This window comes from Oratosquilla oratoria, chromosome 18 (genome assembly GCF_046742065.1).
Source record: "Oratosquilla oratoria isolate Oo_2021 chromosome 18, ASM4674206v1, whole genome shotgun sequence".
Taxonomy (NCBI): Eukaryota; Metazoa; Arthropoda; class Malacostraca; order Stomatopoda; family Squillidae; genus Oratosquilla; species Oratosquilla oratoria.
Window position 1 is genome coordinate 43861093 of NC_134794.1, and position 24986 is coordinate 43886078.

The 24986-nt window shown below is 40.3% G+C and overlaps 1 protein-coding gene across 1 annotated transcript in view; it reads left to right on the plus strand.

The window, feature by feature from the left end:
• LOC143035183 (uncharacterized) overlaps positions 1 to 24986 on the plus strand; it is a 52168-nt gene that overhangs the window by 3863 nt on the left and 23319 nt on the right. Inside the window, exons 2-6 of the mRNA XM_076201858.1 lie at positions 5330 to 5546; positions 6603 to 6792; positions 14888 to 14977; positions 15390 to 15499; positions 19841 to 20002. Coding sequence (XP_076057973.1) covers positions 5392 to 5546; positions 6603 to 6792; positions 14888 to 14977; positions 15390 to 15499; positions 19841 to 20002 — 707 coding nt within the window. The 5' untranslated portion in view covers positions 5330 to 5391. The remainder of the gene's footprint in view (positions 1 to 5329; positions 5547 to 6602; positions 6793 to 14887; positions 14978 to 15389; positions 15500 to 19840; positions 20003 to 24986) is intronic.

A 24986-nucleotide genomic window follows, 5' to 3' on the forward strand; every position in this document is an offset into this window, starting at 1 on the left:
CAGTTTCTCCTCTACTTCAACTGGGTCCCTACCTGAGACAATTAGAGCAGAGTCGTCTGCAAATAGCAGTAACTTACAGTTCACCACACCTGGCATGTCGTTAATATAGATCAGGGACAGTAGCGGTCCTAGAATTGAACCTTGTGGTACACCACAAGTTATCTCTCTGTCATCTGAGCAGGCTTCATTTACCTGTACTAGTTGATTGCGACCTGTAAGGTAGGTCTTGAACCAGCCAATATTCGCCACTCCTAATGCCTGAAGTTTTTTTAATAAAATATCATGGTCCACTGTATCAAATGCCCTTTGAAGATCCAACAAGACTAAACCAGTGTAATTACCTCTGTCGCATTCCTGTTTTATCAGATCATAAAGGTATATTAAGCTGGTGTCTGTTGAGTAGTTCGTTCTAAAACCAGATTGCATACCGTATAGTAGATTACATTCCCTGAGGTAGGTATCTAACTGATTGTATACGGTACGTTCCAAGACCTTCGAAATAATACCTAGAATTGAAACAGGCCTGTAGTTACCTGCCTCAGTTTTTGCGTTTTTCTTGTAAAGAGGTGTTACCCGAGCCCTTTTCATGTCGCTTGAGATAAATCCTGAACCAATAGACAAATTTATTATGTGGGTTATTGGGGGAGTAATAATTGAGGCTCCATCCTTAACAAACCTTGCAGGAATGTCATCTAACCCTGTAGCCTTATTGGCACTTATGCTAGCCAGTAATTTAAACACTTCTTTTTGAGTGGTCTTATGCAGTTTGAAACACTTTGAGGACTTGTCCTTATAATACTCCTGAACGTACCTCAGCCCAAACTTCCCAGAACCTGTAGGGAGGGATTTAACTAGTTTTGTGGCAATATTTGTGAAAAAGGTGTTGAAGTGATTGGCTATGGTGTTCCTATCAGAGTTGAGCTCACCGTTTATCAATAGTCCTATCCTGTCTACTTTGTTACCAGGCTTTGTGTGAACTTCTAGGGTCTTCAGTGTTTGCCAAAGCTTCCTTGGATCGTGTTTGTTATGGTGCACCATCTTAGTACAATAATCAGCTTTGGCTTTATCCTTCCAATAATTCACCTGATTCCTATAGTACAGAAAGCCATTATAGTCCTCCTGATTTCCACTTTTCCTAAATCTGGCAATAAATCTGTCTCTATCTCTAATTAAACCCAGTATTTCCTTAGTCATCCATGGCTCCGTCCTCTGTTTTATTCGTATCTCTTTGAGAGGTGCTACTCTATAATAGTAAGAAATGTGTACTTAAGATTAGACCAAGCCTTATAAACATCGGTACAATTTAGAACTGGTGACCAGTCTGTCCTACCCAGTTCATCTACAAAATGTTCTCGTGAGTAATGCTTCATGGAACGAAGCTTCACTGTGTTGTGCTTGTTGAAAACCGTCTTCCTAGCTTTCCTAGTACAATATATGAGCTTGTGGTCACAAAGACCATAATCACAAGCACCAGACTGCGTTATCTTGTTACGATCGGAGACCAGGATATGATCTATGATGGAACTGGATGTGCCTGTTATTCTAGTGGGCTCGTCAATCAGTTGTGTCAGGCCATGAGATATTAGCAAGTTTCTCATTGGCTTAATAAGGTTATTATTTGTACTTGCCAGATTCATATTAAAATCACCTAGGATAATAATTTCTTGGTCATGCATATTGACCCGATTGAAACAGGTGGATTCTAATGCGCTATAGAAGGACATCTGTTTTGGTGGTCTGTAACAGACCCCGCATAAGATGGGATGCAATTTGGGTAACAATATTTCTATCCACACAGCTTTGAGCCCATCGTTACTCATAAGGTCTGTACGGGGGTTGAATGCTAAGTCGTTACATATGTAAGTACAAACCCCTCCTCCGGTCCTCTTTCTATCATTACGCACAACACTATAACCCGGAATCGCAATTTCCGAGTCGGAGATGGTACTGCCTAGCCAAGTTTCGGTGACACCGATGACTGCTGCCCTGGTCTGCCGCGCAAGTAGACGGAATTCGTCTATCTTAAGTAGAAGGCTTCTGGCATTTAAGTGCACGAAGTGGAGGCCCCGCTTGTTGAAGCAGCTGAAATCACCCCCGGGTGTTGACTGGGGGGAGGCACAGCGATCGGGGTTAACAGGTGAAGGGTCAACCTCACCGTCGGACAAGGGGGCTCCTGGTAGTTCATTGAGTGTACACCCAATGCAAGTGAAGTGGAGAATGTCCTCATTCACCAAGGCAGCATTGTAGGTCTCAAGAGAAATTCCACAGCACTTGATGTGATTCCATTTCCCACATGATTTGCAGCTGATGGCTCTGCTATTGCGACGGACTCCTTTTAGACAGCTTACACATGGGTGTTGTGGGACTCTGGTTGCAGTTGGTCCATGTGAGACAAAGCCGGTTGGTGTGTGGTTGTCCTTCAGTGGATTTTTTTTTTTTTTTTATGTCATTAACTTCTTTAATACTGGGTAAGGCACCTGGGTTAAATAGGTGTCATGTGGTGTCTAAAAAAAGGGAGTTACAGTGATGGTGGACTGGCTAGTGAGGTTAATATTTGTCTAAAAGAGGGTAGAGTGCTGGAAGACTGGAGGAGTGCCTGTATAATTCTGCTTTACAAGGGAAAAGGGGACAAGTATGAGTGTAGTAGTTTCAGAAGGATCAGTTTGTTGACTGTAGTTGTGAAGGCTTATGGGAAGGTTTTGATTGAGAGAGGAATAGAGGGAGTAATTGGTTAGGAACAGTGTTGGTTCAGGACAGGTAGGGTTGGATGAATCCAATTTTTGTTGTAAGTCAGATATGTGAGAAAGCTTTAGGAAAAGGTAAGGATGTTTTTTGGGGCCTTTATGGATTTGGAAAAGGCTTATGATAGGGTAGACAGGAAGTCAATGTAGTGGGTATTTTAGATATATGGGATAGAAGGAAAGCTGTTAAGATCAGTCAAGAGTTTTTACGAGAGTAGTAGAGTCTGTGTTAGAATTAGAAATGGAAAGAGTGAGTGGTCTGAGGTAAAAGTGAGACTTCACCAGGGATGTGTCATGTTGCCATGGCTGTTCAATTTGCACATTATGTGGAAGGTAAATGCAAGGGTAATGGGTTAGGGATTGGAGATGGTTAAAGAAAATGGAGAAAGTGGGAGATAAGCCAGTTCTTGTTTGCTGACAACAATGCACTCATAACTGGACCAGAGGAAGGATTAACCTCTTCACTCCGGGGCACATCGCATGTCTGGCAGCATTAGCTGCCCGACGTGCGATGTTGCATCATAATAATCGCATTATAAAAAATAAACTCAGTGCTCAATCGTTCGTTCTCTTTCACCTGTGAATTTTGATAACCATAGAAAATATGATGATGCCAGTTTAGAGAGAATGTAGGTTACGTAGGTACGACTACAATAAATATAATCAAGACGCCGACGTCGGCATCATCACGTACCCACTTGCTCCTCATGACGCCAATGTAGGCATCACCGTATGGAAGTGGTTAAGGAAGTTAGTGGCGGAGGTTGGGAAAGTGTGCAAAAGAAGTTGAAGATGAATGTGGGTAAAAGTAAGGTGAATAGATGTACAGTACAAGGGGAGAGGATGGCAGCAAATTGGAAGTGAGTATCAAGGGAGAGAGACTGGAGAAACTGGATAGGTTTAGGTACTTGGGTGTGAATGTGGTGGGAAAGGGAGGAGTGGAGGTGGAGGTAGAATGTAGATTGAGAGAAACAAGTAAATGCCTTGGGGGATTAAAAAGTGTAATGAGAAACGACATTTGGGAATGGGTGCTAAGAAGAGATTATATGAAGGGGTGATTGTGCTGACAGCACTGTATGGGGCAGAAAAATGTGTTTGAGATGAAATGCCTGAGAAGTATGGTAGGGGTTACTAGACTGGATAGGGTGAGTAATGAGGTGAGGAATACAGGGGTGGAAAAGGAGTTGGGAGATAGGGTTGATGAAAGAGTATTGGGATGGTTTGGACACATAGAAAGAATGAGTAGAGAAAGATTAGTAAAAAGTTTGGAAGGCAGAGGTAGGAGTGAACATGAGGGGGTGGATGAGGATGGGATGGATGGGTGGGGGAAAAGAGGGGAATGTCTGTTGAAGAAGGAAGGGAGAAGACAGAAGATAGTGGTGAGTGGAGAATGGCTATGTATGGATGATGCTATGATGCATGGAAGGGAGTGGGTGGGGGATGGGGGTATGAGTATGTGGGAATGATATTTTGATGCAGTCCGAAGGGGTTTCTCCCTGTCTTCTCCATTTCTGTATGAGAGAGGGGGTCTATGATTAAATGAAGCTGCCTTACTGTGGATGTGCTGTGTCTTCCTGCATTGCCTCTGACCCAGGGCAGTGATTGAGATGCAGGGATGACCTGTCAATCAGGAGGACCCAAGAAAAAAGGGAGGGAGGTATGGTGAATGGGAGTGGAGTATGTGGAGATGAAATGGATGGGAGTAGATTTATGCCTTTGACTTTGGCTAATTTCCTTGTTAGGGGGAAAAAGCCCTTGGTGTATGTATGTCTATGATATTATTATCATTGTTATTTTAATTTATTTTTTCTCACATCTGACCTAGTTATGGACCAAAAGGTCTCCTGTGAGCATGCTCTTCCTTTGTAATCCTCTGTGTTTGTCTTGCTAATCTATCAGGGTGATTTACCATCAAGTACACATTTCTAACTTGGCTGATAGTAAAGACCTACATTAGTAAAGGATACTTTTAGTTTCTTTACATTGTTTCTTCTGTTCTATTATTCTCTCTTCTCAAAATAATTATTTCAGGCTCTGATTGAGAACTCTTCAGAAAAATTGTTGTTTTTCCTCTTCATATTTCATTTTTATCCTTGGCTTATTTTACAATTTCTTGTGTGTTTGCTCATTCTCAGTTACCTGGTCTCTGACCCAGACATTTTTAATTTTATCTTTTTGTGCCAGCTTTCAAGACTTGCTGATTATCTTGTTTTCTATGACTTGAAATTTGAACATTAATTTTATCGGATGTGAGTCATTTATCTTGTGCTGACTTAGCTAAAGCACATCATCAGTGTAATTAGCTTCAAGTCCTTGGAGTTAAGTCATGGAGATAATTTCTCAAGCATTTGTATTTCATGTTTCTAGCATACCCTTCATGAAAAGTAATGTGTTCCTCCTGCCAGCCAACAGCTATGATACATCTAGTCTTGTTATCTATGTCTTTGGCAAGAGATTCCCACAAATAGATAAACGTGCATGCATTGACGTGCAGAAGTTATCGCCATAGATCATTGGAAAAAATAATCCTTAAAATACCCTTGGACATGTCTGTTCTAATTTTTTTTTTTTTTTTTTTTTTTTTCCAGAATTAAGGCAGAAGCAAAGAAGAGCAGTAGTCTTAAGCAGTGCTTTCAGCTGGTCATAAGCCATGGGGGTGAAAGACTTGTGGGCTGTTTTATCCCCTGTAGGGGAAGTATTGCCCCTAAGTGCTTTAGAAGGAAAAAACATAGCTGTTGATCTCTCCTGTTGGGTGTGTGAAGCCCAGGCTCTCAGAATGGGCTATATTGCCAAACCACATTTACGGTAAGTAGTGCTGTAGGAAGTGTGGGATGCAGTAATCCAGTTTGAATGTGTTCTGTATCTTTGATGATTTTACATCAGTAATTGTCCTTCTTCCACCAATTATACAATGAGAATTAAAGACAGTTTTTCTCTTCTCTTCTCTTACCTTCTATCTCTTCTCTCATTTCCTTTCTCTCTCTCTCTCTCTCTCTCTCTCTCTCTCTCTCTCTCTCTCTCTCTCTCTCTCTCTCTCTCTCTCTCTCTCAAAATCTCTCTCTCTCTCTCTCTCTCCCCTCTCTCTCTCTCTCCCCTCTCTCTCTCTCTCTCTCTCTCTCTCTCTCTCCGCTCTCTCTCTCTCTCTCTCTCTCTCTCTCTCTCTCTCTCTCTCTCTCTCTCTCTCTCTCTCTCTCTCCCCTCTCTCTCTCTCTCTCTCTCTCCTCTCTCTCTCTCTCTCTCTCTCTCTCTCTCTCTCTCTCTCTCTCTCTCTCTCTCTCTCTCTCTCTCTCTCTCTCTCTCTCTCATTTATTCAAAATGTTAGAGACTACAGTTATTTCCCCCTAGTCTGGTTTCACTAATTCCTTTCTTATGTATTTTCTTGTCATGAAAAGTGAGAAGAGAATGTACCTGTGGTAGTGCAAGTTGTTGTGATTTATATTTACATATATATTTAACCACTTCAGTACGAGTCAAATTCTTGCGTGCAGCATTGGCTGCCATATGTACAATTCATCACACTACTCACATTATAAAATATAAAGTCACTGCTGTATTACTCGTTCTCTTTTACTCTGAGTAATAATAAACACAGAAAACATGATCAAATCAGTTCACAGAATCCAGGGGTAACTCATGTACAACTACAAAAAATATATGTAATCAAGACGCCGACTCCGACATACATGTGTATCCACTTGCGCCTCATGACATAGGCATCATCGCACTGAAGTGGTTCAATATCTTAATCGTCAAAATTAATCTGAAAAAGATTCTGCTATTTTATTAGAATTTAGATAATTTCTGTGATAATATTTTGTCATGTGCATATTTAATGAAAATCTATTAATGACTTCATTCCAGTAACTTGCTGTTTAGGACATCCACGTTTCTGCAATTGGGAATCCTTCCAATATTTGTAATAGAAGGCACAGCACCTCAGCTGAAGTGGGACACCATTTCCACTCGCAACCAGAAAGTGTGGCAAGGAGGAAAATCTGCAACTTCTTCCAAAACAGGAAATAGGTCAAACTTTAAATCTATTCTGAAGGAGGTAGGGTGCAATGGCAAACATACCACTCTTCTTGATGAGTATAAAAAAGAATGTGAATTTCCAGATGATACAGAAAACATACTGTGACCAGTGATGTATTCATCATTGTGGTTCCAGACACCTCACATTCAGTGCACTGTATTTGATGGAGCCCAGTATACTTACATGACATCCAGTGAGGTATATCATCAATACAGCAATCCAATCAATCAACTGAGCCATCCTAAGTTCACTACTGAACAAAGGCCTCTTTCATAGCATTTCATGATTCACATGACTGTGCCAACCTTTCCCATGTCATTCCTGCCAACTTCTCTATCTCATCTCTCCACCTTCTCTCTGGTTTCCCATTTCCATACTTCCCACCTTGCAGAGTCCACTCAGTAACACACTTGCTCCATCACTCATCAGGCATTTGCACTAACTTACCTGCCCCATTTCACTTCATTTCTTTTATCACCTCCACAATATTTTTCACCCTAGACTGCTGTCTCGCCCAACTTGCTCTCTTTGAGTCTCTCAGAATTATTCCCATCATTGATCACTCAATTCCCCTCTGTGCATTCCTTAGTTTTGTCTCCATTGCCTTCGTCAGTTTCCAAGTCTCATACTTGTAGATTATTGCTGGCAGAATGCATTGATTGTAAACTTTAGGTTTCAAACATAAAGGTAGAGAGCCTCTCAGGATTTTATTATACTTACCAAACACTTTCCAACCAATTGTAATATGCCTTTTTATTTCATTATCATGATCTTTGGTCACTCTCACTATCTGGTCTAAATAACTATACACTTCAACTTCTTCTAGGCTCTTACCATTGATTATAATTATAATCTCTTTGAACATTCATGTTGAACATTACCTTGGTTTTACTCTTATTCATTTTTAAACCTGCTTTGAGACTTTCCTTGTTCAGATCACTCAGCATATCATGCAAGTCTTCAGCTCTCTCTGAAATAACAATAATGTCATCCACAAATAGGTGGATAAAATATTCGCCATTAATCTTCAAACTTTTCCCAACTCAACCTTCTGAAAATCTCTTCCTAGCAAGCTGTAAATACATTTGGTGAAATTGTATTGCCTTGCCATACTCCTCTCTCGATCTTTATTTTTATTTATTTTTTGTCTTTATGTAGTTGAATTTCAGTTGTAATTTTTGCTTAAATCTTTTCTAGAACCCTTATGATCTGTTTGTTTGCACCCTGCTCGCATAGTGAGTTTAGTATTGCTATTCATTCTACCAAGTCAAAGGCCTTCTTGCAATATGCAAAAGCTAAACAAGAGGTATATTGTATTCTGTAATTTTCTCGATTAGTTGGTTCGTGGCCTGCAAAAGGTCTAGAGTAGAATATCTTTTTCTAAAGCCTGCCGGTTCTCTCAGTTGGTTTCCATCTAAAACTTGATTTAGTCTATTTGTAAGGATCTTGGAGAATACTTTATATATTATACATTTGATAGCAAGCCAATCATTTGGTAGTTACTAAGGTCATTCTGGTCTCCTTTTCTATGCAGCAAAATTACTATAGCATTGCACCAGGATTCAGGAATACCTTCTTGACTAAAGTACTGTGTGTACAACTGAGTTAACTTAATATGAACTTTTCCCCTGTGTCTTTCAAAAGGTCTATCAATATACCATCTTCCCATGGTGCTTTTCCTCATTTCATATTTTCTAGAGCAAACTCTATGTCTTCCTTTGTAATTTCTGGAACAATACTAACTTCTACAGATGAATTTACTGATTCAGCTATGGTCTTCAATGAGTAAAGCTCTTGGCAAAATTGTACTCTTTTTACCATTCTGTCTCTGCATTTAATGATCCCTCCATTTCTATCTTTCAAACATATCATTTGCTGTCTTCCTAAAGCATGTTTGTGCTTCATCCTTTTAATACTTTTACCTATCTGCAAAGCCTTCTGTGAGGGGCACCGTCCTAGCCTTCCGATAGGGGGTAGTTTGTGACGTTAAACCATATCATCATCATATCATCACCTTTCTGAATAGTTTCCTCTGTTTCAGCCATGTTTCTCTTTCTTTTCTCAGATCTCTGCCTCTTGTTGATAAGCTTGTTTAGTTCTACTCTCTCTATTTCGTCTCTCCTGCTTTTAATCTGCATAGTCCTTCTTTTAATTAGGTCATTTGTAGCTTTGGAGTATTTGTTTTCACTAGTACTTTTTGTACTTCCTACTTTCTCTGCCAATTCCCTTATGATATTCATTAAATTGATATTCCATGATAATTTATAGAGCTTCAAATTTATTTTTAACTTCTAACTGAAATTCCCTTTTTTTTATCCTTAACCTTCGTGAGGCCTATTTTCTTTTTTAAAACTAGTTTATTTCTATCACCTCTGAAATGAATTTAGTTGTGCAACCTACTCTCCTATGGTTACTACCTGTGTTGACTTTATTTATGACCATAACATTGTTACCACTCTTGCTCTCATCTAATATGAAGTCTACTTCATTCTTTGGTGTTCTATTTGGACTCTGCCAGGTCCATTTACAACCTACACACTTTTTGAAGAAAGTGTTCATTATTCTCATGTTGTAGTTCTTCGCAAAGTTAACTAATATCTCACCTCAACCATTTCTTTTACCTACTCCAAACTTTCCAATGTATGACTCATCTCCCATCGTCTTTCCTACTTAAGCATTAAAGTTGTCTATTACCAATGTGTACTTACATTTTTCTTGATCCATTACCAGATTTAAATCATCATAGGACTCAATTTCATCATCTGAACCCTGTGAAGTTGGTACATAAACCAGAACTGTTTTTAGAGTGTATCTTTTACACAGCCTAATCACAATCCAAGCTACCCTGTCTGATAACCGTATTTTTTGGACCATAAGGCGCTTCGTACCATAAGGCGCACCCGTAATTTGCTATTCCCCGTCCTTACATAAGGTGCGCCTGACCATAAGGCGCACCTGGTCTCGTCATCGGATAATCATGCATATGTGAGTGCATTCAGAACTGAACATTTTCATTGATGAATGAGAAAAATCGGTTGGGATTTAGTAAAATTACAAAAATAAATTATATATATATATATTTTTTTTGGTCAGTGAAATCAGACCACCTCCATGGAATATCTGCCCTGCCAATACCCCTAAAAAACAACATAAACACGTTGCGGGAATTGTGGGGAATAAAACCAACATTAGCAGTTTTATTACCAGAATTCTCTATTCACTTAAAAACACAAGATTTATTACAAATGATGGTAAATTTTTAGTTTCGACCATGGGCGCAATATAGCAATAGAAAATTAATTATTAATTTTGTAAATTATGATTATAATGCTAAAACAGATTTCATAAGTAACGAAATTGTGTCAGACGAATGGTACGCCATGTTTGTTATGATAGATGCCGAAGTCGAAGAAATGAAAGGATGATAAATTCGTCTAACCTAACCTAACCTAACCTGTGTTTAATAAATCATTACCTGCAAATTAAATGTCATCCGCCTCGTCCTCATTAGAGACGTTGGCGGGCTTTTCAACCACTCTCTCAGCTTGCGGGGTATACACAGTTCTTGTAGCTTGAAGGAATGCATGTATCTCCGCTCCATAACATTCCTTCAAGAAAATGTACCTGCCAAGGTACTGTCGGAAGTACCGAGGCCGTCAATTGACAGACGACAAGATGGCGTCCCAATCCTATGCTACCGACTTCGTTCATTAGCATATTTGCTTGTAGCAAGGTATTTTTTATTTTCATTTCCGCCCACAAAATTGCATATTACGTTGATACATTTTAATTTACAAAATTAATAATTAATTTTCTATTGCTATATTGTGCCCATGGTCGAAACTAAAAAAATACCCAAATGACTACAGTCAGAGTGGAGCGAGACTAGACCAATGCAAAATGGCTGTCTGTGTTGTGGACGCTATCATGTCATAGCCATGATAGCGTGAATGAATGCGGTGGCATGGACTCGAAAATTGTCAAAGTTTTCGCAATTTTCTCGTCAAGATACATGCATCTTGGTTATAACTTGGTTGTAACTTTTGCTAGGCCTATGCACTGTCGCCGTCGGCAGGCTAGCTACGAAACGTGTCAAAATAGTACGTCACTGTCCGAGGCATTTTTTTGCACTGAAGCCACACATAAGGCGCACCTCACGATAAGGCGCACCACCTGATTTTGGCCGATTTTAAGGATTTTGCCCGCGCCTTATGGTCCGAAAAATATGGAAATTACTGAATTTGACTACATTATCAGCAACCTCTCGATAACAAGAATCCTACTGCACTAGCTTTTTCTTTTTCCTTACCTCTATAGTAGAACAGGTGATGACTATCTTGTAACTGTATCAGTTTTTCCTCTGCTCTTTGGACTTCACTCAATCCCATGATGTCCCATTTGATATTGTCTAGTTCTTCCATTATTGTAAGGTCTGTTGGCTCATTCTTCTGTAGGCCCCATGCCTAGTCCTTCACTCAAAGCTAAAGGGAGTGAATTAAATGAGATTGATTTTTCATATCTTCTTTCTTCTAAGTTGTTGTTGTTGTTCCCTAGACTGTCTGTCCGAGCAGTCCCGGCTTTCTTCTAAGTAAATACACTTGGTTTTTGATCTACACCAAGGGGCTACCCCTGAGATCCTCTTACGCCCACCAAGCCAAGTCTGCTTCGACATCACAATTTAATTCATCCAGTAACTTTGAATGTTACAAATAAGTGCCACCCTTTAAGGGTGTGACTTTACCTCCATGCACCAATAATTTTTCTCCTACTCCACCCTTTTCTTCAATCAGAAAGGCTGTTATACTGTCTCAAGCAATACTGTGTATGCAAGCAATCTGTTGCAAGCGGAATGTGGCTTCGTGTTACATTTTGTCAATTCAGCACCTCTATCGATATCCTAACCTATGTTTATAAAACACAAGACAGCAGGGGAGAATATGCAACTCTGCACTTCCTATAATATGCAACTCTGCACTTCCTATAATATGCAACTCTGCACTTCCTATAATATGCAACTCTGCACTTCCTATCGGCCATTGTTTCAAAACATCCAAGTTATAAAATTTGCATATCTTTTCACCTACCCCTCTATCTACTTAAATGTCTACCTCTACCTACTGGCCTCTTACAATTATACTCTGCAACCTGTGGTCTTCTGAGAGGGTTCTTACATTGTAATTATAGATCTTCATTTTCTTCATGCTGTTTAATGTCCAAGACTTGGATCTGCTTGGACAGTGCTTACTCATATTTGGTGGCACATTACCTGTAAGCACACAAGGCAATGTGGTTGGACCTTTAGGAGATGATGACCCAACATGAGCTCCCAGTTTTCTTTTGGTTGTGCAATTCAATTTTGTTATGAAGGAATTTTGGCAGTAATCTCACCTCCCTGCCAACTGGTTTCTGGTGAGATGTCTCATTGGCGTCATCTTATTCCATATATTCAGTGGAGCCCAATATATCTATAGGGTGCCCAGTGGTCCATGGCATCATTATGATGGTGCCTCATATATCAAATGAGGAATTTCTGTTTGTCATCAGGGACGTGCCAGTTAGCAATGGGTCCTGCAACTGTGTGCACATGCGAGTACAAAGCTGCTCTTTGTTTCATCTTTGTTACAAAGCCTGCTCAATATGAATGACCCTAGAGAGATTTCCTTTCTATTGACATAGCTTTTGTAGTAATTAAGATTCCCAAACCTATCCACCATGTTAAGGTTTCAACTCTTGGACAGGATCAATACAGCAATGCCCCATATATCTGAGAAATTTCCCTGTTTGCCATTTAGGACATTCCAATTAACAGTGGATCTTGCAAAGTCTGGATGCAAACTGATCTTTGTTTCATCTTTCATGCAAGACCTTTTCAGTATGGATAACCCTGGAGAAATTTACATCTCTTATTTGCCATAGATCTTATAGTTGTTAAGATACTGAAGCCTATCCATTATCATCAAGGTATCACCTTATCACCTTTTGAATAAGACTATATGAGAGTATCTGGATATTCATATTTTTTACCCCTTAAACCAGAGGTCTCCAAAGTAGTCAGTATCCATCTCTGGGGGTCAATGTGATCCAAGGGGCTGATAAACATCCAAGGGTCAAAAGGGGGTCAATAAATACCTAATTTTTCCTAACAATTTGGAGGGGCTTGTTGTTTCCAGCCATCATCATCTGCTCCACACACATCTTCAACAATGTCTCTCCACTTTCATTCCTTCCTAGCATGCCATATTTTCCAACTACACCATCAATTTCTTCATCATCAACTTGTTTGCTCAAGTCACCTAACATTACCACTTTGCAATTCACTTTGACAAATCATCCCAGAATTCTTCTTTCACACTCTGGTCCATACACACTGACAAACACCCACATTTCACCTTCCAGCTTTATTTTCACCCATATTAACTTGGGGGAAATTTCTTTCAATCCATTACATACACTTTTAGTTGCTCACTCACCAGTAACATGACTCCTTCCCTTGCTCTGCCTCTTGTTACACCAGACATTTTCCCATTCACTTTGACAAAATCAAACTCGCATGTATCTTTCATCTTTGTTTCACTCAATACTAGTACTTCACATTTTTTCCCTTACAAACATACTCCCAATCTCCCTCTTTTTGGATATATTCATAGTACATCCACACATGTTTAGCGACCCTAATCTTATGATTCGGAGAGGCGTGAACATCTCTTTACCTTCATCTTGATCCTGTTGATTTTTAGGGAGTGAAAATCAGAAAACAATGGACTGTTGTAATGTTACCTGTTTCCACATGGGTGAATTAACTTTGACATTTTAATTGTATGCCCAGTTTTTTAATTACTTGATAAATGTATTAAATCTATTGTTCATCATTAGCATTGTAATCTTGTAAAACTGGATATTTACCTAACTATTATTATTTTTAGGGTGCTGGTCTTTGCTTTTAGGAATTTCCCCTGTGGGGCTACAAGGAGAAGGATGCCTAGTCCCAATCCCCGTCCCTTTATTCTCGCCTCTTACGATCCAAGTGGGAATACTTGGTGGCAGTATTCTTTTCCCCCACCACAGGGAATGTGTGGAGTGTTTTCGGGGATGGAATGGGTGGGAATGATTTTATGCCTTGTCCTTTTTGGCTACCTCCCTGGTAAGGGGGAAAAAGCCTTGGTATATGTATGTATGTATTATTATTAAGAGGAGATTGTGTGAAATAGTTATTGCGCTGACAGCTCTGTATGGGGCAGAAACATGGAACATATGAGAGGAATAGTTTAGATGTGAGGTGAAATGTCTGAGAAGTAGGGGTTACTAGGCTGGATTGAGTAAGAAACAAAGAGATGAGGAGGAGAGTGGGGGTGGAAAAGGAGTTGGGAGATAGGGTTGATGAAAGAGTATTGGGATGGTTTGGACACATGGAAAGAATTAATGAAGAAAGATTAGTAAAAGAAATGTGGAAGGCAGAGGTGGGTGGAGGGGATAGGAGGGGGCTACCAAGGATGAGGTGAAAGGGGCATTGGGAAAGAGGGGAATGTCAATTGAGGAAGGAAGGGAGAAGACAGAAGATAGGGGTGAGTGGAGAATGGTTGTGTATGGATGATACTGTGATGCATGGAAGGGAGTGGGTGTGGGATAGTGGGGTTAGGGAGTGGTTATGTGTGGATGATATTTTGACACAGCCCAAAGGGGTTTCTCCCAGTCTTCTCTTTTTCTGCATGAGGGGATGGAGAGAGGGGATCATAGGTTGAATGAAGCATCTTTGTTATGGATGTGCTCTGTTTTGCTGCAGTGCTTCTGACCAAGGGCAATGAGCGAGGTGCAGGGATGACCCATCATCCAGGAGGAGCCAAGGAAAGAGGGATGGAGGGGTGGTGAATGGGAGTGAAGTATGTGGGGATGAAATAGATGAGAAAGGAATTATGCTTTTTGAATTGGCTACCACCCTTGGAAAGGGGAAAAGGCCCTTGGTATATGTATGTATGTATTATTTATTTATTTATCTATTTTAGTATATGCCTGGGGGTCAATGAATGATCAAGGATTCCATGAAGGGTTCAGTGGTCTAAAAAGTTTGGGGACCCCTGCCTTAAATCAGTAAGATAATTAATACATGCTGTTTCAGTGTAAGGAGTTATTGGATCTATTGGGAGTGCCATGGGTGCAGGCTGAAGGGGAGGCAGAAGCCACATGTGCAGCTCTGAATTATGAAAAGGTACTTTGCATAACTACTTGTAATCTGTCCATTAGGGACTTGTGTAAAATTAAGTGTTTTCATACTATGTGTTAGGAATTTCACATAATTAGAATTTATATTGTACTTATTAGGAGTTTTTTTCCCTAACATTTAATCCATTCATGTACATCAGGGTGGCTAGGAATATGAGCATTTTTGGAGATTAGGGATTTAAGACTGGATGCCCTTCTTGAAGTCACACTCTGATCCTTTGAAATTCAAACCAACTACCACTGTATTGTCACCTCCAGATGTAGTGCTGTGGTTTACTTTGCCATCATGCTCCCAATGAGGTTATATGCAAACCTAATATTGGTCAGTGTAGGAAGTAGTGTGTGGTCATTAACATTATGTGTTAACATATATTTTTTGTGTCTTTATTATTACTAAGATAGTGGATGGTGTGGTGACCCAGGACAATGATGTTTTCCTCTATGGTGCTCAGGTGGTTTATAGGAATCTATCAGCAAACCAAAGCAAAGCTACAGTTGACAGGTTTGAGTAAGTAGAGTTTATTGATTTTGTGTTCTCTATATGTTGGTGAGTGATGAGATGTATTTACTTGCTTGGCCTATTGAATGGAAAAAGATCCCATGTAGAATACTGGAGGTAAAGATAAGAATAGGTTTAGAAGTATGAATGTTTGTGTGTGTGTATCTGTCAATCCATTGCCCCAGGTCTCCCAGGAGACCAATGGCTCCCAGGTAATCAGCACTTGTCAAAAGACTGGCTTACAAGTTACCAAAGAAGATGTATTCTTGTTTAAGTAAGCCTAGAGTAGGGTAATGTAGGTTATATTCATTGTCTTCTGTGTGGTGATTTCATTAGGGCAGTTTGGTTTTGTGGTCAGGCCTATTCTGTGTTGATATTGTTTTAAAGTTGGATGGTGGCCTGAGGGCAATCATGTTTGTGTGGTTCTTGCTTGTCATGGGAGGGTTTCTTTGTAACACTGATGTTTTAAGGGGAGTGTCATGTTAAGTCTTGGAGTGATTGTTTTGTGATCTGAGTGTGTATATGTCTTTGTATGGATGTGTTATAAGAGAGACATAGTAGCTTGTCAATGTTGAGTAGTATGGCACCTTTTTAACATTCTCTTAGTAATGCTTATTATGTGATGGGGTGTATGGGTGACGTACAAAGAAAAGAAAAGAGAAGTAAAGCAAAAGGTAAAGGAGGCAAAGAGGAGAGCAGATGTGAAATGGGGTAGGAGTATGACAGAAAATTTTGAAAGTAATAAAAAGATGTTTTGGAAAGAAATTAAGAGAGGAAGAGGAGGCGAATCAAGTAGGGAAGAAAAGGTAAAAGGTACAGATGGAGAGTTGATAATGGAAGAGATGGCAGTGAGGGGAAGATGGGCAGAATATTTTAGGGAGTTGCTGAATGTGAAGGAGGATAGGGAAGGAAAGATAGCTGCAGTGGGAAATGCGAAGAAAATGAGAGTGATGAGTGAGGAGAATGGAGGAGAAATAAGGAAGGATGAGGTGAAGGCAGCTGTAAAGATGATGAAAGCAGGTAAGGCACCTGGTCTGGATGGATGTCATGCAGAATGTCTGAAAAAGGGAGGTGCAGTGATGGTGGACTGGTTGGTGAGGTTATTTAATGTTTGCTGGAGAGAGGGTAGAGTACCGGAGGACTGGAGTAGTGCCTGTATAGTTCCTCTTTACAAGGGAAAAGGGGACAAGTGTGAATGTAGTAATTTCAGAGGGATTAGCCTGTTGAGTGTAGTAGGGAAGGCTTATGGGAGAATCTTAATTGAGAGGATTAGGAGAGGAACAGAAGGAGTAATTGGTGAGGAACAGTGTGGATTTAGGACGGGTAGAGGTTGTGTAGATCAAATCTTTGTGGTAAGACAGATATGTGAGAAAGCTATAGGAAAGGGGAAGGATGTTTTTTGGGCTTTTATGGATCTGGAAAAGGCTTATGACAGGGTAGACAGAAAGGCACTGTGGGAGGTTATGCAGATTTATGGGATAGGAGGAAAGCTTTTGGGAGCTGTCAAGAGTTTTTATGTGAGTAGTAGAGCATGTGTTAGGATTAGAAATGGAGAGAGTGAGTGGTTTGAAGTAAAGGTGGGACTTCGTCAAGGATGCGTTATGTCGCCCTGGCTGTTCAACTTATACATGGATGGGGTGGTGCGAGAGGTGAATGCTAGGGTAGTGAGTCAGGGATTGGAGATGGTTAAAGAAAATGGAGAAAAGTGGGAGGTGAGCCAGCTGTTGTTTGCGGACGACACTGCGCTTGTGGCAGGGTCAGAGGAGGGATTGAGGAAGCTGGTGGCAGAGTTTGGGAGAGTATGTGATAGAAGAAAGCTAAAGATAAATGTGGGTAAAAGTAAGGTGATGAGATGTACAAGGGGTGAAAGTGGCAGTAGACTGGAAGTGAACATTAAGGGAGAGCGACTGGAGGAAGTGGATAGTTTTAGATACTTGGGTGCAAGTGTAGCAGGAAAAGGTGGAGTGAAGGTGGAGGTAGAATGTAGATTGAGAGAAGCGAGTAAATGCCTTGGTGGTTTAAAGAGTGTAATGAGAAATAGACATTTGGGAATGGATGCGAAGAGGAGACTGTATGAAGGAGTGATTGTGCCAACAGCACTGTATGGGGCAGAAACGTGGAACATAAGAGAAGAAGAGAGAAGGAGTTTGAATGTGTTTGAGATGAGGTGTCTGAGAAGTATGGTGGGGGTTACTAGGCTAGATAGAGTGAGAAATGAGGAGGTGAGGAGGAGAACAGGGGTGAAAAAGGATTTGGGAGATAGGGTTGATGAAAGAATATTAGGATGGTTTGGACACATGGAAAGAATGAGTGAAGAAAGACTAGTAAAAGAGGTATGGAAGGCAGATGTGGAGGGAGTGAACATGAGGGGACGTCCTAGGATGAGGTGGATGGATGGGGTGAAGGGGGCTTTGGGGAAGAGGGGAATGTCTGTTGAGGAAGGAAGGGAGAGGATGGAAGACAGAGGTGAGTGGAGAATGGTTGTATATGGATGATGTTGTGACTGCATGAGGAGGAATGGGCGGGGGGGTGGGGGGTGGGGTAGTATGTGTGAGTAAATTTTGACGCAGCCCGAAGGGATTTTCTCCCCGTCCTCGCCTTATATGCAAAGGGGGACGGAGAGGGGGGGTCGCCGATTAAATGAAGCGGCCTTGCTGTGGATGTACTGTGTCTTGCGACACTGCTTCTGACCCAGGGCGGTGGGCAGGGTGCAGGGATGACCCGTCATCCAGGAGGTGCTCAGATGAGAGGAAGGGTGGGAGGGGTGTGGAGTGTATTTAGGGATGAAATGGGTGGGAGTGTTTTTATGCCTTTCCCTTTTTGGCTACCTCCCTTGGAAGGGGGAAAAAGCCTTGGTATATGTATGTATGTATGTGTATGGGTGGGATTGAAAATAGAGTTCTTGCAAGGAGCTGTGTTGCTATCATTTTCACATGTATCCTGTTATTACAGTGAAAGCTCAAAAATAAAAAAAATTGAGGGCATAACCCAGTCTGGATTAAGAAAAATGTAGATAGAACAAAAGTTTTTGTAGTTCCAGTCATAACAGTTAATGTAACCAAATATAAAGGTAAAAAAGGCATGTCAAACTTGCTCATACCACAGCACTAATTTTATGAATTAATTCTCTGAATATTATCAAGCTTGATTACAAATGACCATATGAACAATGTAAGTACACACAACCCCTCACATTAACACCTAATAAATTATATAAGTTATAATATTCTCCATTTTGTCTTCAGGTTAAGTGTGCATATAAAAGAATGCGATGGAAATATGGAGTGCAGGAGGCCTTGAGTATAAGGGGGATGTCTGTTGAGCAGGGAAGGGAGAAGGCAAGAAAAAACTGTTTCATTACTGCTGTGCTGAGCTGTTACTGTCAGGTCATGTACCCAAGTGAAATTTTTGGTATATACTTTGGATCTGGAATGGAATAATGGCTTGTGAAGTAGGATAACCACCATGCCCAGTTTGAGAACCACTGCCTTGGAGGATCAAAAAGTATCATGAAAAATAGGCATCTGGTAATGGATGCAAAGAGGAAATTATAAGAAGCGGTAATTGTACTGACGGCTTTGTATGGGTTAGAGACTTGGAATTTAAAATAGGCAGAGAGGAAAAGTTTGAATGTAAGATGAAATGTCTGAGAAGTATGATAGGGGTTACTAGGTTGAATAGAGTGAGAAATGAGGTGAAGAGGAGAGTGGGAGTGGAAAAGGAGATGACAGATATGGCTGATGAAAGATTATTGGGATGGTTCGGACACGTAAAAAGAATGAGTTAAGAAATATTAGCAATAGAGGTGTGAAAGGCAGAGGTGGAGGGAGCAAACTTGAGGGGACGACTGAGGATGAGATGGATGGATAGGCTGAAGGGGGCATTGAGTAAGAGAGGAATGTCTGTTGAGCAAGGGAGAGAGAAGGCAAGAGATAAGGATGAGTGGAGAGTGATTATGTATAGATGATATTGTTTTGTAAGAAAGGGAGGTAGGGGGTGCTTATGTGTGAATGATATTTTGGTGCAGCCTGAAGGTATTTCTCCCTGTCTTCTTTTTTTGTGCATGAGAGGATAGAGAGTGGGGTCACTGAATAAGTGAAGTGGCCTTTCTGTGGATGTACTGTGTCTTGCTACATTGCTTCTGACCCAGGGCAGTTGTTGGGATACAGGGACAACCCATCATCCATGAGATGCTCAGATGAGAGGGAGGAAAGGGTGGTGGAGGGTAGTGCAATGGGTGGGAGTAGGTATTTGCCCTTGACTTGCCTACCTCACTTATAATGGGGGAAAAAGCTCTTGCTACATATATTACTATTTTCATCTTTAATATATTTATTTTATTCTTTTCAGTATGAAGCAAATCAAAGAGAAACTGCATCTTAGTCGTGACAGTATGGTGGTCATGGCCATATTGCTTGGCTGTGATTATCTTCCCACAGGTATTCCAGGTGTTGGCAAAGAAAAGGCACTTCAGCTCCTTAGGACTTGGCAGCAGTGTGATGCCATTGAAAGGTTCTTTCATACAAGCTAATTTTCTGTTGTACATGTTAACCTTTCCACCATCATGAAATAAGCTTCAGAATTTGTTCTAGCTTACAACAAATAACATTGGGATCACAAGTTTTATTTAGCTCAGATTGCATGAATCATTGGTTCTGCATGAAACAGATTCTCCTAATGATGCAGTGATGCATGGATGAGAGTGGGTGGGGGATGGGGGGGTTAGGGAATGGTTATGTGTGAATGATATTTTGATGCAGCCCAAAGATTTATCCCCATCTTCTCTTTTTCTGCATGAAGGGATGGAGAGGGGGGGTTGCCAATTAAATGAAGTGGCCTTGCTATGGATGTGCTCTGTCTTGCTGCAGGGCAATGGGTGAGATGCAGGGATGACCCATCATCCTGAAGTAACCAAGAAAAGAGGGAGGAAAGGAGGGGTGTGGAGTGGATAGGGATGAAATGGGTGGGAGTGGAATTAGGATTTTTGACTTTGGCTACCTCTCTTGTAAGTGGGAAAAAGCCCTTGGTTGTGTATGTATGTATGTATATATATATATATATATATATATATATATGTATATATATATATATGTATATATATATATATAAATATATATATAGGTAGATGGTTTTACCATGGAATTTTTATATTGGCAGCCATCATCATGACATATATGTGGATGCTACTAAGTGTCATGCCCTTTACTTTGAATTAACATATATATATATATATATATATATATATATATATATATATATATATATATAAATACTAAAGGCTTTTTCCCCCTTATAAGGGAGGTAGCCAAGACACAAAGGCATAAAAACCACTCCCACCCATTCCATCCCTATCACACTCCACTTCCCTCCACCCTCTTCCCTTCCTCTTATCTTGGCACCTTCTGGATGATGGGTCATCCCTGCATCTTGTCCACTGCCCTGGGTCAGAAGCAGTGTCGCAGGACACAGCACATCCACAGCAAGGCTGTTTCATTAAATTGGCATAAGTATACCATGTGTCCAAACCATCCCAATACTCTTTCATCCACCCTATCTCCCAACTCCCTTACCACACCCATTCTCTTCCTCACCTCCTCATTTCTCACTCTATCCAGCCTAGTAACACCCATCATACTTCTCAGACACCTCATCTCAAACACATTCAAACTTATTCTCTCTTCCTCTTTTATGTTCCATGTTTCTGCCCCATACAGTGCTGTTGGCACAATCACTCCTTCATACAATCTCCTCTTAGCATCCATTCCCAAATGTCTATTTCTCATTACACTTTTTAATCCACCAAGGCATTTACTCACTTCTCTCAATCTACATTCTACCTCCACCTCCACTCCCTTTCCTGCCATATTTGCACCCAAGTCATCAAAAAATATCCACTTCCTCCACTCTTTCTCCCTTGATACTCGCTTCCAGTCTGCTGCCACTTTCACCCCTTGAACATCTCGTCACCTTACTTTTACCCACATTTATCTTCACACACTTTCCCAAACTCTGTCACTAATTTCCTCAATCCATCCTCTGATCCTGCTACAAACGCAGTGTCATCCGCAAACAACAGCTGGCGTATCTCCCACTTTTCTCCATTTTCTTTAACCATCTCCAATCTCTGACCCACCACCGTTGCATTTACCTCTTGCACCACCCCATCCATGTATAAATTGAACAGCCAGGGTGACATAAGACATCTCTGACTAAGTCCCATATTTACCTCAAACCATTCACTCTCTCCATTTCTAATCCTGACACACACTCTACTACTCTTGTAAAAACTCATGGCAGCTCATAAAAGCTTTCCTCCTATCCCGTATATCTGCAATACCTCCCACAGTTCCTGTCATAAGCCTTTTCCAAATCCATAAAATCTCAAAAAACATCCTTACCTTTTCCTATAGCTTTCTCACATATCTGTCTTACCACAAAAATCTGATCTATGCAACCTCTTCCTGTCCTAAACCCACACTGTTCCTCACCTATTACTCCCTCTGTTCCTCTCCTATTACTCTCAATTAAGACCCTCCCATAAACCTTCCCAACTACACTTAACAAGCTAATCCCTCTGAAACTACTACACTCACACTTGTCCCCTTTTCTCATGTAAAGTGGAACTATACAGGCAATCCTCCAGTTCTCCAGCACTCTTCCCTTTGAATTAACAATTGACAATAAAGCTTAATAATACTATTTGAGCATTAAGTATTCATAGTTAACCAGATTATATTTCAATATTTTTCAGCTCTACTAGGTCAATTGAAGTTGTAGATAAATGTGGGTAAAAGTAAGGTGATGAGATATACAAGGGGTGAAAGTGGCAGCAGACTGGAAGTGAGCATTAAAGGAGAGCAACTGGAGGAAGTGGATAGTTTTAGATACTTGGGTGCAAATGTAGCAGGAAAGGGAAGAGTGGAAGTGGAGGTAGAATGTAGATTGAGAGAAGTGAGTAAATGCCTTGGTGGATTAAAAAGTGTAATGAGGAATAGACATTTGGGAATGGATGCTAAGAGGAGGTTGTATGAAGTAGTGATTGTGCCAATAGCACTGTATGGGGCAGAAACATGGAACATAAGAGAGGAAGAGAGAATGAATTTGAATGTGTTTAAGATGAGGTGTCTGAGAAGTATGATGGGTGTTACTAGGCTGGATAGAGTGAGAAATGAGGAGGTGAGGAGAACAGGGGTGGTAAGGGAGTTGGGAGATAGGGTGGATGAAAAAGTATTGGGATGGTTTGAACACATGGAAAGAATGAGTAAAGAAAGACTAGTAAAAGAGGTATGGAAGGCAGATGTGGAGGGAGTGAACATGAGGGGCGACTTAGGATGAGATGGATGGATGGGGTGAATGAGGGCTTTGAGAAAGAGGGGAATGTCTGTTGAGGAAGGGTGGGAGAGAATAGAAGACAGGTGAATGGAGAATGGTTGTATATGGATGATGTGATGCATGAGGTGGAATGGGTGGGGGGATGGGGGGTGAGGTAGTATGTACAGGTACTCCTCGTTTAACGACGACAATTGGGACCAGCTCGCCGTCGTTAACCGAATTGGTCGTTAAGAGAAAGTGTATACATATACATACATGTACTGTATGTACAATGTCCAGCAATACATGTATCTTTATTTTCATGTATTTTCCCTCTTTTATACAGTACATTAAAGCTTTATTTACGGTGGTTAGGTTCCTAAAATTACCGTATATGACCAAATCCGCGTATGCTGACATTCCATATTGAATACCGGGGTATTTTTTTAGTTTCGACCATGGGCGCAATATATCAATAGAAAATTAATTATTAATTTTGTAAATTAAAATGTATCAACGTAATATGCAATTTTGTGGGCGGAAATGAAAGTAAAAAATACCTTGCTACAAGAAAATATGCTAATGAACGAAATCGGTAGCATAGGCTTGGGACGCCATCTTGTCGTCTGCCAACGTCTCTCACGACGACGACAACGAGGACGAGCCGGATGACATTTAATTTGCAGGTAATGATTTATTAAACATAGGTTAGGTTAGTTTAGTTTAGGTTGGACGAATTAATTTATCATCCTTTCATTTCTTCGACATCGGCATCTATCATAACAAACATGGTGTACCATTCGTCCGACATGACTTCGTTACTTATGAAATCTGTTTTAGGATTTTTTTTTTCATTTCCGCTCACAAAATTGCATATTATGTTGATACATTATAATTTACAAAATTAATAATTAATTTTCTATTGTTATATTGCGCCCATGGTCGAAACTAAAAATTTACCATTACTGGTATACACTGTACCCCAGGTAGTTTTTGCAGCTTGCAGGATGGTAATGTAGACCTAAGCTTCAGAACACTTTACCTCACAGCTAATATCCACCGTACAAGTTCATTTATAACATCATACAAATTTGCCTCAGCCAACTTAATTATCGTACACGACGTCATAACTTCGGGAGATTTACGTTAAACGACGTCATAAAGCCCATCGTTACTCTGAGTTGTCGTTAACTGAGTAGGTCGTTAAACGAGGAGTACCTGTATGAGAAAAATTTGACGCAGCCTGAAGGGATTTCTCCCTGACTTCTCCTTTTCTGCATGAGGAGACAGAGAGGGGGGTTGCCGATTTAATGAAGCGGCCTTGAGCACATGAATCTGTTTTCCCTAAAAAAGCGTAGACTCAAAGGTGACTTGATACAGGTCTTTAAGATTTTAAAGGGAATTGACAACATCAAAAGTGACCAAATTTTCACATTGAATGAGAATCAGACAAGAAACAATGGTCTCAAACTGTCCGGAAATAGATTCAATTTGGAAGTAGGTAGAAACAACTTTGCCAACCGTGTAGTTAATGAATGGAATAAACTTCCTGCACAGGTAGTGCAATGTACTTCAGTTCGAAGCTTTAAGAATCATTTAGATAAATACCTAAGTAAGATGCTGTAATGATTATGATTTATGTTATATTATTTGTTTTTGTTTTGTTATAATTTGTCTGTCTGATTTTCATTTATTATTAGTTATATGTCAATTTATAATCATTTACTATTTACCTTTTTGTTTGTTATTCAACTATACCTATGCATTTATTTATGTATTTTGTTTGTTATTTTTACATTATTATAGTTTTAATTTATTAATTATCAATATTATTATTATTATTTTTTTTTTTTTTTTTTTTTTTTTTTTTGCATCCGACCTAGATATGGATCAAAAGGTCTCCTGTCGGCATGCTCCACCTTTGTAATCCTTTGTAATGTGCTGTGTCTTGTGACACCGCTTCTGACCCAGGGAAGTGGACAAGATGCAGGGATGACCTGTCATCCAGGAGGTGCCAAGATAAGAGGGAGGGTAGAGGGTGGAGGGGAGTGGAGTGTATTAGGGATGGAATGGGTGGGAATGGTTTTTATGCCTTCGTTTTTTGGCTACCTCCCTTGTAAGGGGGAAAAATCCTTTGGTATATATATGTATGTACTAGGTCAATACTCTTTCCTTAGTGTTAATG